Source organism: Argopecten irradians, chromosome 9, assembly GCF_041381155.1.
Source record: "Argopecten irradians isolate NY chromosome 9, Ai_NY, whole genome shotgun sequence".
NCBI lineage: Eukaryota > Metazoa > Mollusca > Bivalvia > Pectinida > Pectinidae > Argopecten > Argopecten irradians.
In genome coordinates, this window is record NC_091142.1 from 24,373,851 (window position 1) to 24,387,532 (window position 13,682).

The 13,682-nt window shown below is 35.0% G+C and overlaps 1 protein-coding gene across 1 annotated transcript in view; it reads left to right on the top strand.

Moving 5' to 3' along the window:
• The window catches only part of LOC138331842 (MAM and LDL-receptor class A domain-containing protein 1-like), an 89,212-nt gene that overhangs the window by 58,701 nt on the left and 16,829 nt on the right, over positions 1 to 13,682 (top strand). Inside the window, exons 9-15 of the mRNA XM_069279668.1 lie at positions 225 to 306; positions 1,095 to 1,192; positions 1,396 to 1,528; positions 1,899 to 2,080; positions 3,409 to 3,490; positions 4,449 to 4,546; positions 8,462 to 8,588. Coding sequence (XP_069135769.1) covers positions 225 to 306; positions 1,095 to 1,192; positions 1,396 to 1,528; positions 1,899 to 2,080; positions 3,409 to 3,490; positions 4,449 to 4,546; positions 8,462 to 8,588 — 802 coding nt within the window. The remainder of the gene's footprint in view (positions 1 to 224; positions 307 to 1,094; positions 1,193 to 1,395; positions 1,529 to 1,898; positions 2,081 to 3,408; positions 3,491 to 4,448; positions 4,547 to 8,461; positions 8,589 to 13,682) is intronic.

Consider the following 13,682-nt stretch of genomic DNA (forward strand, 5'->3'; position numbering starts at 1 on the left):
ATATGGAAACTTTCACATATTTTCAAAATACATTCAACCACAAGAAATCCAAAGCATACTTTCAAGACAGGCTTATGTTCGATTCATGCTTATTATCGAGGTTTTAAGGTAGGTTATTTGCATCAAGGAATAATGCCAACAATGCCCATGAGTATGACATACTTTTAAGTTAATTAAAAAAAAAATATGATGACGTACATCGTATTCTCTCTGTTTGTTTACAGATCGTTTTTGAGGGAGTAACGGGCAAAAATCGCCGAGGAGACATTGCTATCGACAACGTTACATTATCAAAAGGCGCCTGTGGTAATTCATTCAGACTTTATCTAATATCAATTTAGCCTCTATCGTAATCCAAAAACATTAGCAGAGTATGTTGTTAAAAAGTATGCGATCGTTTTAAGTATTAAGCCCCATAAATGTCAACACTATGAAACGGATATGACAAGAAATATTAATTTAGGATTTTAACATTAGTTTCATAGACTGCAATACAAATATTTAATTATACTTAAAAATACGAAATTCTAGATAAAGATCATCATCGGAGTCCACACTACGCTACATTTATCACGGTAGTGTAGGGTCTCCATAACACAATACAGTTTTTGAAAATGGTCGTTTATAAAGAGGACTGGTTCTTACATATGAATTAGTGTTTCAAAGACAGCGCGAAAATCTCTTAACATAAAAACTACCATTATGATCAGTACATTTATAGTATCGCAATGCTTCCATGAGGACGTGTGAGTTAAGGGAGGCACATATCGCTTTTACCAAACGTTCATAAAAATATGTTGTTAACCATGAGTGACACATTAAACGAATTAAATTTAATTAATAGTAAATTATGTAGGGTGTGTCATCCTGTCAAAATTACAAAATGTATTATCAATTAAAAGATATGGCGAATCACCATGCTACTTAAACACATAACCATTCATTCCCTGCATTTTTTAAGGTAAAACGGCTTCTCCGTTCACTTTCTTATCTTACACGTGTATGAGTAACAAGGTTATGATTTCAAGTGAAGTTATGACTAAATTAATTAATGTATAATTGATATATATTTTATCATAGATTATATTTGACAGCTTTGGATCAAATTCCACACAGATGTACGTTTGAAAAGAACGACCAATGCTTCCTCAGACAAGAAACAGACGACGATTTTGATTGGACGGTTCTAAAGGTATTACTCATTTTGTTATCTATATATCGCTATAATAATTTGAATATGAACTTTACGGTTAATGTATGGACTTCAATAATACATTGCAACGAAAGAAAATTAAGAAGAATAATAGAATTTATAAATAAACAATCAATCAACCAAATATACATTATGATAGCCACGTTTGATATTCTATTAGTGTGACTGAATGGTATTTACAGACTAGTAATACCAACACTCCGAATACTGGACCCCAGTCTGCTGTAGAAGGAGAGGCGTACGCTTACATCGAGACAAACTGGGAGACAAGCAATGGTGACGTAGCCATCCTTTACAGAGTGTTTTCTCCACCATGTAGGTATCACCAATGTTAATTGATAAATCCAATCCCTACCTGTATCCCGAAGTATATATCAATGTGTCTTATTTCAAATCAAGATTTTCCCCTATGTAGATATCATCAATGTTAATTGCCCAATCATTCTGTTGTCTACATAGTAATGAACGTATGTTTAACTATGTATTACGTTTTATAATTTCACATTCAATATTTGGTTAAGTAGACGTTAAAGAAACGTCTACCAGTAGAAATATTTCTAAGATTGAACGTCGTCTTTAAACCGTTGTTATAAAACAATTTTCAACTGATAAAATGTTTATTGTACATTTTTGCTGAATCCTTACATTGTACCATGTTGTTATTGTTGTATGTTACTTCTATAAGTGGTAAATCCTCTCTGTCTGACGTTCGCCTACCACATGTATGGCAATGGGATTGGGACTCTGAACGTCTTTGTCAAGGATGAGACTGGTGCCAATATCGTTAGTTGGTCCAAGTCCGGAAACCAAGGCAACTTATGGTACGGCGAGGTTATAGAGATACAATCGCCGGCCCTGACCAGTAAGGTGAGTTTTTGTTGAAAGAGTTAGAGGTCAACAGCTGACCCTACTTCGATATTACAATTACCTTAACCAACATAATCAGAATATCGTGATAATATCAAAGTCAGCGTTCGAAGTTGCAAAAAATGTTGTCATGCCATAAACACCGACGATACGCAAAATGGTTCATACATGTTCGTAGTAAGAACACAATAAGGTTGTCTCTAAGCTTAAGAGTAATGACATTTATTTATGTAAGTTCTTTGAACCACGAAATTAAGATTCCATATTTAGTTACCTTTTACGATCATGCAGTGGGGCAGCAGGCACAATTTTAATATTCTACCTTGACTGAAGGTGTTGCTTGAAATTAGCTCATGAAACAAGTCTAAATAATTTACCGGTGAGGAAGTGAATATCGACCGAACATATAATGCTAATCGGCCGATTATTAAATGATGTCCAGGCGATAACCAGCCTATTCACCGGACATCATAGGAATCGCCCGAGTATCTTACGGAAAACGAACGATAGTTGTACCGAATTATCAACTCTTCGGGCTCCTCCCCGATTATGCTCGAAAGCCTCGGCCACCGGCCGGTCATGTCGGGTGTCCAGCCAGGAACCAGAACAAAATAACTAAAATTCATGCCGGGAGTACATTCTAAGCCTAATCGGAAGGGGTTGTGATCAAAGCATAAGTCACAGGACACAGGGACAGCACACCATTCAAACGGTCAGCTAATACATAGCCCCTAATGAGAACAAACACACACACTCTCTACACATAGAGACGATAACAGAGAGAGAGAGAGAGAGAGAGAGAGGGGGGGGGAGAGAGAGAGAGAGGGGGGATGAGTCTGAACAGCTCGAGAAGCTGAATCGTCTTTTTATAGTTAGCCGGCTGAATGACAGTACGGTTTAGAAACAAGCAATAAAAATACAGGATTTAACTGAGAGTGAAAATAGAATATATATAGATATAAGGCTCTTCTGGTAGACACGTGCACATACACGACAATACATTACATAACAATCAGCATCAATATATAAAGTATTATCATTCTATAATATCACCTTCTCATACACTCACACTTCACAATTGCCACGGTCAACATACATGTAAAAAAATATGGAAACTTTCACATATTTTCAAAATACATTCAACCACAAGAAATCCAAAGCATACTTTCAAGACAGGCTTATGTTCGATTCATGCTTATTATCGAGGTTTTAAGGTAGGTTATTTGCATCAAGGAATAATGCCAACAATGCCCATGAGTATGACATACTTTTAATTTAATTAAAAAAAATATAATGACGTACATCGTATTCTCTCTGTTTGTTTACAGATCGTTTTTCAGGGAGTAACGGGCAAAAATCGCCGAGGAGACATTGCTATCGACAACGTTACATTATCAAAAGGCGCCTGTGGTAATTCATTCAGACTTTATCTAATATCAATTTAGCCTCTGTCGTAATCCAAAAACATTAGCAGAGTATGTTGTTAAAAAGTATGCGATCGTTTTAAGTATTAAGCCCCATAAATGTCAACACTATGAAACGGATATGACAAGAAATATTAATTTAGGATTTTAACATTAGTTTCATAGACTGCAATACAAATATTTAATTATACTTAAAAATACGAAATTCTAGATAAAGATCATCATCGGAGTCCACACTACGCTACATTTATCACGGTAGTGTAGGGTCGCCATAACACAATACAGTTTTTGAAAATGGTCGTTTATAAAGAGGACTGGTTCTTACAATGTCCGTATTGTCAAATCATGTGATGTACTGTTAAAATACTGATTTTAGCGAAGTCAAATTGTAGCGCAAATGTAAAAAAGACTGGAAATTATAATTTTTTACCGCAGATATAAATTAGCGTAACTTATTGGTTTAATACCAGAAATACCATTTATCAAAATTTAATGTTAAATATGAATTAGTGTTTCAAAGACAGCGCGAAAATCTCTTAACATAAAAACTACCATTAAGATCAGTACACTTATAGTATCTGATATGCTTCCATGAGGACGTGTGAGTTAAGGGAGGCACATATCGCTTTTACCAAACGTTCATAAAAATATGTTGTTAACCATGAGTGACACATTAAACGAATTAAATTTAATTAATAATAAATTATGTAGGGTGTGTCATCCTGTCAAATTACCAAATGTATTATCAATTAAAAGATATGGCGAATCACCATGCTACTTAAACACATAACCATTCATTTCCTGCATTTTTTAAGGTAAAACGGCTTCTCCGTTCACTTTCATATCTTACACGTGTATGAGTAACAAGGTTATGATTTCAAGTGAAGTTATGACTAAATTAATATATAATCGATATATATTTTATCATAGATTATATTTGACAGCTTTGGATCAAATTCCACACAGATGTACGTTTGAAAAGGACGACCAATGCTTCCTCAGACAGGAAACAGACGATGATTTTGATTGGACTTTTCCGATGGTATCACTCATTTTGTTATCTATATTTAAGGAATAGATTTTTATTTTGCGCAGCCGGGTTACATAAAATTTACACTGGTTCTTTTATCATTATACCCTCATAACCTCAACAAAATAAAAATATATTCCTTATATTTACAGTTTTTCACGCAAATGAATATTATTTATTCTCGCGAGAGTTGCATACTTTTTTTAAATACCCATATGTTTTTCTCTCCCCAGTCATCGTCAACGAATTCGATTGAACAGCTGGTTGTTATCGAGTAATTCATATGTTCCCATCAAAAGTGTGGTCTTGACCCCACGTTTACCGCCAAGAAAAGAGCAATGAACGAAAATAGTTCCCCGTTTCTTATGATTTCTATGGTCATCACGTCATAAGAACATTCATTTTTAACAAAATATATAATTGCCAAAATAAGTTAAATGTTTAAACCATGCTTTAATGTCTTTAGCAACATTTCTTTATGTTTCACGAACTGATTTCCAATTTTTGTATATCGAGTTACCTCCCCTTGATCGATTGTCTTTACAACAGAATCGCCGCACGTGTTGTACTATTATGATAATAATAGAAAGCACGGTCATTGAGTCCATGTCAGTGCAAACTGTAAAGATATCTCTATATTAATTTGATGCATTCACAGCTAATGTATGGAATTCAAGAATACGTTACAAATGAAAGAAATGTAAGAAGAAATGACAAAATACTAAAACTATGATTGATGAATAATGGAAACAATCAATCAACCAAATATACATGTATGCAAGCTTTTGGTAGATCTGGCTTTTGTAAAGACACATATTATATAATCTAACGTTAATTAGTAGAGGAGAAATAGATATATCAACCAAAATGATATTTGTAGCCCGAAGCTTTGAGTACTAGCCTGCAAAAATATTTAACCCCGGTTGAGATTCCACATCTGATTCATTTTTTGAAAATTTTCTTTAAAGATGCTCCACCACTGACAAAAGGTTTTTTTCACTATCAACAACAGGAGCAGACGATTTAGTATTTTTCTTTAGTTACAAAAGTTAATTACTTTACACCATTTCCACCATTGAAAAGTTTGAGCTTCTTATTTTACTTAAAGATAAAAATATTACAAACAATTAATTGCATCCCAAAAAAAATCCGAGGCAGAATGTTCTATATAGAATGAAGTACTGATTGCGCATGCACCAAAAGCAAACTAAATTATTTCATATTATTTTTTGTGTTAATTAGACATGTAAAATATATACATGTACACGATTAAACATCAGTTATTGTTCAAATGATGAGTATCATTTACGCTCTGTCGGCGGTGGAGCATCTTTAATTCTAAATGAACAAAAAATGAAAGAAACGAGTTATATCTTATCGATTTTTTTTATTACATCCCAAGTATTGATGATAACACATACTTTGTTTGGAGTTTCTTACATACCTCGGTAAAATGCTTTATATATCCCCTAGTAACTATTGGATTGAGACTTGATGGCCGAGTGATTAATATGTCCCGACATATTACCATAAGTTAGTATGACATAAAACTAAACAAACCATATCAAAGTAGCCATGGGTTACCATTTGTGTATGGGAGAAATTCACGGGTATTCTGACCCATCAGTAACCATCGTATCGATAGATTATATCCATGTCCTGTCCCATCATAACTGGAAACTTCATGTTTCATGTGAATTAATCCTGAAGAGTCATCAAAATCGATTTCATTGTAACGGGATGAGCATATTGTTCAGCTTGGGCGGGCATAGAACACAACACAATGTATTACTATACACTATCAACCATAGCCACAAATACAGTACAACAACTCTTTCACCATCCTATATATATATAGACATCAACAAGTAGCACATATAAACATCTACACGTAATAAGTTCGTTAGCTGGAAGGGCAGAGTTCCGTCAATGTCTCTCAATGGTTCACGAACAGTGGTGGGCAGTAATTCTCCACAGCTAGCTCACACAGATTGGCAGATATCCACCATAGAACAGTCAATCTCCGATATCTCCGATATTTCATATACACAAGACCTGCCAGATCACTCTACGGAAGGTACTAGGACAATCAGTCAATAATTCACCATCTAGATCTGATTCCTTATTCCGCTGTCAGGCCTCGACCATGTTACGGCTCACCCAGGACAGGTAACCAGGACGGGTAACTACAATACACCATAAAGATACCCCTAAATACCTAATATAATGTCAGTCAAAGTATTAAGACAATCATACAAAGTTGATATAATTCATATTTACATACATTTACTCAACCTTAATTCATATACCAAAATACGGCGCCCGACGCCTTAATAAACACTAGATACTGGCGCGCACTCACGTGTAAACCTGTGTAATAAAACAATAGATAACCTTCTATCGACTATATACACATTCTAACTATATAATATATTATTTACATCTTCTTATAAATATATCATAATTCTATATCAATATACCCTGAGTAACAATCATTTAAATGCAGGAATTATTTAGAAACACTATTTTAAGGTTCATGTAATGGCTTTAAACAGTGATATTTTGCAAGCCTAAAACTCATTACTGTGCTGCAATTGAACAGAACTAATTTCATTAATTGTTGGTATATATCCTGGCTAACTGTCAGTCTTACTGTTGATATGTAATTTGTGAAGCTGCGTGTAAAATACAGTAAAATATGAGAAAAATGTATATTTCTGGAGAAGACATAGAACTCGTGTGAATTGCATTGATGGAACCAAATAATCATGCCATCGTGTTCAGTTGTGAATATGCCAGGTACTCCAACAGTTTGTTTGGCAAAATCGGACCAGCAGATAGCACAGGAGCCTAGTGTAGTAAATGCAAATGGCTGCTATAAATGGCGGATCAAAAATATCGCATATAAGAAGCCATCTCAATTGATACAAATGTTTTTATAGACACCACAAGGTACTCTGAACATAACAAGAAGACTCCTCATGAAAAAAATAGTTCAAACAATGTGTTTGGGGCGAAAAATCCAAATTTTCGGAAAGAGCCTCAAAGTCCACATTTTAACTATTTTTTTCGTAAATATTCTTCTTGTCATGTTCAGAGTACCTTATAGTGTATATAAGAGCACTTGTATCAATTAAAATGTCTTCTTATATGCTATATTTGTGGTCCGCCATTTAAAGCAGCCATTTGCATTTACAACAATAGGCTCCTGCGCTATTCGCTGGTCCGATTTTGCCAAACAAACTGTTGGAGTACCTGGCATAGTCACTACTGAACACGATAGCATGTTTATTTGGTGCCATCAATGCAATTCACACGAGTTCTATGTCTTCTCCAGAAATATACATTTTTCTCATATTTTACTGAAATTTACAAGCAGCTTCACAAATTACTTATCAACAGTAAGACTGACAGTTAGCCAGGGTATATACCAACAATTAATGAAATTAGTTCTGTTCAATAGCAGCACAGTAATGCGTTTTAGGCTTGCAAAATATCACTGGTTAAAGCCATTACATGAACCTTAAGCACGCCTATATATGAGTATACCCGTGCACCGTACCGGGTAGGTATCTATTAATAGACTAACAATAAAACTCGGCTGTTTATCAACGCAGCATATAAAAGAAACTATATACAACATTTATGGTATGGATTTGTGATACGGTACTCACCGCAAGCTGAAGTTTGCGAGTATATGTCCCATATAATATCCAAATAATGATAATTCTCTACACTGGCATGTTTACGTCGCACTCGTGCGTGTTGTATATCCCATCTACCCGATCACGCATCCGGTTCATGCACGAGAGTCGTTGGGCGCGTAATATGAATACTGATAGTACAATGATATGTTACATTCATTATGAAATTATTTTTTCCGATGCAGAATGAAAATTGTACTGTCGATTTTACATAAACTTGTAGACTGGAAAGACTTCATCTGCGGATACTGGACCCAACGATGGTATGGAAGGAACGCCTTATGCTTACATCCAAGCAACCGATAGAAGAACGTGCGACGTAGCCGTTCTATCATCGGAACGTCCGACATGTAAGCATAACCATTGCAGCAAGTGTATCTAAATGTACATGCTCGATACTATCACTCGTTATATCCACCCTGGTCTAATGGTATAGCATCCCGATGGTTGTGTGTCCAACTACAGACGAGGCAGGTAGTTTGGTCCTTTAATGTACACCAAAAGAACCGAATACCGAACACTGTGGTTGACTTGTGGTTTTGAAGTTGGGTGTCGCTTTTCTACATAACATTCAAAGTTAACCGTTGTAGGCCGATGATTGGTCAGGTTTTTTCCCTACTAAAATGTCCTCCGTTTTGCTAAGAGATAGTCCAGGGGGAGATATAACGATAGTGATTGTAAACCTTGGAGTGTCGAGGATGGATATTGTGTTGTCTACCGTATACTTTGGGTTTGGCATTTAGGCTGTATCCCGGAACGCCTACATTTTAAAAACATATACCTGCAAGTATGTTGTTATAACAATTATAGTCTGTATCATAAAGGTAACTTTACCTGTGTGTGATCTACCTGGATTTGTTACCTGGACATATGCACTATGTTTTGCATTATGGGCAAAAGGTCGTCAGATGGATTTTGGTAATTGTATCTAGAGGTATACGTATATATATTTTTTGCAAAGACGCACAAAAAATAACAAACGAAAATAAAAGATATATATCACCGATATTTTTGGCCACACAAAACAGCATTATATATATTTTTATGACAATATTTCTCTCTATCAATTTCTAATGATTTTCTTATATTATGGAATATAATAAAACTTAAATAACATACGACCTTAGAGACAAACATCGTAATGTTACTACATGTAACCTCCATTCTACCATATTTTTAGAAAAAAAAGATTTGGGGCTTTTGTAGCAAATCAAAGATGAAACAAGTGTTCTCCTTGTCCAACCACAGATGCATAGAACAGTGTAGGTTATACGTCAATATACGATTATTCAAAGCAGTTGTAACAAATCTCGAACATTAACGGACGGATTCCCTCCTACATGCGATCATTTTCAATTTTTCCACTAACATATTTCATACTATGTATTTTACCAGGATTATGAGCTTAAGTTGATACCAAATTTATGAAGACAAACCGAAGTTACTTAAGGAGAGCAGTGAAATTATTTGCAACCAACTTATATAAAAAAAAGATTATTGAGTTAATCAGAAACATAAATTAAATACATGCATATGTACATACATGTAATATTTTACTGAGAATATACAGGCACTTAAGTTACAACTTTATAAGATAAATATAAGTTTTGTTTAATGATGCGCTCTATGTTTTCTATATTTAGCATAGGAAATAATTGACAAAATTTCCAATTTCTGTTTTTGTGTAATTTATGTATATCATGTTAGGATGGTTAACATAACAACTGCAGCCGCAATGCTATACAACCGTTATATCTAATTGTATCAAGGAATTTGTACTCGATATTTGAATTTCAACCTTAATAAGGAATTTGAAAAATGACGTATTCGTGAGACAAAAAGGGCACAAACCATACATGTAGTCCTTAATTAGTTCATAAGTTATTCATGTACAACTCATGACAAAATATACGGATTTTTATGAAAAGTCTACCTTCTGATCAAATGGACGGAAAATACATTCAGAAGGAGAACTAACATTAATTTTGTAAAAAAAAAAAAAAAAAAAAAAAAAATGCATCTGTCATGTAATCAGCTAAAATAAGTATGACAAACCTTGAAATCGAACGCATACAACATGATATTTCCTACTTACATGCATATTTTTGTAAGTTTACTTCTTTCTAAATCATCATATACAAGTTGGTATGGCATAAGAAGTGACTTAGAGAGTTTTATAGGTGATATTTCATTCAACGGTGTACATATCGCAGGTTTAATTCTTGATAATATGATGTAACGAATCACATATTTTCACGACGAAGATTATGATGTCGTAAGAATGTGCATTTTACAACACATTTTTGCAGGAAATTTTCAACATGTTTTTTCATTAATGTATTAATCATAATAAATGTTTTGTAATATATTTCATCACGAGGACGATTCTATAATGTACATGTTATATTGATGAATTATCTAGTAACCTAGTATAATTATTACTATAATGTGTACGAATACATTTCTTGTAGGTAAACTCCAGGTAAGAACACGAAGTACATGTACAAGAAACTTGTTTGAAACAGACTATAATTACACTTTCTTTGATCTTTTTACCTATTGTTATAGAATGTAGGCGTAGCCACAGGGATCTGGTACGAAATTTTTTAATCAATAGTATACATGTATATTATAGTATCAAGGGTATGAACTCTGCGGTCGAAAAAAACCCGTACTTTGTAGAAACTCCATTTAAACATCGTGTAGCTCACTTACTTTAACCGTCACCACCATGTTCATTTTTCTCTCGGAACGCTCCTCGACTTTACATATCGTGACTACATTATGCAAATTATGTAGTGTTGTGCTTGTGGGTAAACTCGAGAAGCGTTCCGAAAAACAAATGAACATGGCGGTGACGGTTAAAGTAACAGAGCTACACGATGTTTAAATGGAGTTTCTACAAAGTACGGGTCATGACACCTCCAAAGGAGATTGTGGATGAATACAGTTATGGGTACTGTTTACCACCACAAGCGTAGATTTTGTGATTTTGGCTTGGTTTTTGAGGTACCCATTAGAGCCGAGACGACATTTCGACCGGACAGGGAAATGTCTACCTAGCATTTTTTTCGTAAATTTCCCGATTCATCAAGCCATAACTTCGTCAATACTTGGCCAATTTTGTTCATCAAGCACTCAATGGAAATATAAATTATTTCTCTTTAAGGTAAGATATCCGTCAATGTTGTATAGAACCCATTTATTAAAATAATCACGGTTTTAAAAAAAATAGGTCAGTTTTTCTAGACCGCCGAGTTCATACCCTTGATACTATACTGACTGTAAATATATATGTATACTGTTAGTTTAAAAAAAATCGTGCCAGGTCCCTGTGGGCGTAGCGGGAACACACCTCGGGTTTAATGGCAGACAGACAGACGATTTAATAGACCTATATTTCTTTTACCCGGGCAGATATATCCGCAACTTAAACGGTGTGATATTTTTTTTATCTGAACCCTAGGAAAAAGACAAGCTAAACGAGATCTTTGCACGTTCTTAACAATCATATGACATCGTGGCAACTGTATCAAAACGTCACGGTAATAGTAGTGACGTCACGAGAACAATGCAAAGACGTTACAATGACGAAATTCATTCGGATCGTCATTCCTGTTTACACTGCTGACATGACATTTTTAGAGACACACTGAGTTAGAATAATGAATAAGTCACACTCTTTGTAATGAGACAGGAGATCTCAATCTTCAGCATAAGATTTTAAAGCTGACAAACACTTGGAAAAACCTCTTGGTTGACAACTTAAGAATCTTACCCACTGATTGAGATTCCCATCTCAAAGGGGATAAACGATTCTATCGATCCATAACTTGATGCGTTTTCTTTTGGTGGATAATCCAGTCTGTCTGACCTTCGCCTATCACATGTATTCTTTATGAAAAATATTTTTTTTAAATAAACTTTTTTTTAATATCTTTTTTTTTCAAAATTCGTTTCTGAGACACCCCTTGCGTTTCTAAGGACGGGCAGTCGCCATTTTGTTTTAACTCTGCTTTGATACAACACTGGGTACCGACCCCTATAGCTAAATAAAGCGCGTGACCCACACCCACGTGCAATTAGACGAACGCTCGCTGTTCAAGGTATAACAACTAACACCTGACCGGCTCAACATAAATACCCGGCTCTACCTATATACCCAAGTAACCTGAGGCCGTGCCATAAGAATAAAATGGTTAGTACGGTCAATGTTTTCTCAAAGTTTCTAAGAACCATACATAGATCTATAGTGTTGAGTAAAAAGTATTAAATAAATCCATACTTTTTTCAACGTGCGAGATCCATTTTGATTATAACGTAAACAAACTCGGAAATTCTATTAGCAGATAGCATTGTCAAACTAAGAATAAACACTGCGTTCACCTGACAAGGTTGCATTGAAATAATATTTTCAACTAGATTCCAAACTATGTCAACAGTGGCGTAGGAAGATGAAACGTAATGGGAGGGCAAAGGACCGCAATATTTTGTAACCCCCCGCCGCACATACAGGAGGAGATTAATTCAACACAACCATATATACTTTATATACCTTTTTCATATATCATTAAATATAATCATTGTACACATTTATAGACAGTGGGGTCGCTAAAAGGAAATTAACGAATACGCCAATTGGCCAAATTAGCGTGTGAGCGCCGAAGGCGTGAGGTTTTAGGGTCTGGGGGTCGAGCACGGGAAAAAACCGATTTAGAATGGCTGAGATGAGTTTTTCAATGTATTTTGATAATTTTGCGATCGCCCGAAAGCGCGAGATTTTGGTGTTTGGGGGGTTTCGGGGGTCTCCCTCGGGAAAAATATTACGATTTAGAATGGCTAAGATGAGTTTTACGATGCATTTTGATGAATTTGCGAACGCCCGAAGGCGCGAGATTTTGGTGTTTGGGGGGGTTCGGGGGTCTCCCTCGGGAAAAATATTACGATTTAGAATGGCTAAGATGAGTTTTACGATGCATTTTGATGAATTTGCGAACGCCCGAAGGCGCGAGATTTTGGTGTTTGGGGGGGTCCGGGGGTTCCCCCGGGAAAAACAATTCGATTTAGAATGGCTGAGATGAGTTTTACGATGCATTTTAATGATTTTAAAGCGTCCTTACTATGATAATTTTTCGATTTAAAGTAACCTGCATTTAGAAATGATAATTGTGATAATTGTGTCGTCATACAATTGTGCAAATGGGGCATACTTTTTAATCCTGATAAAACTGTATCTCGTCTTTTCTCAATGCGATTTGACTCCCAAATATTAATTCCTGATTTATTTTTCAACAATACAAAAATTAATAATGTTACCAATCATAAGCACTTAGGAGTATATTTCAATTGAATGGCAAATTGGTCTACCCATATAAATTATATATATGAGAAGGCATACAAAAGATTAATATTTAATAACAATTGCCCTTCTCATATTTATTAAT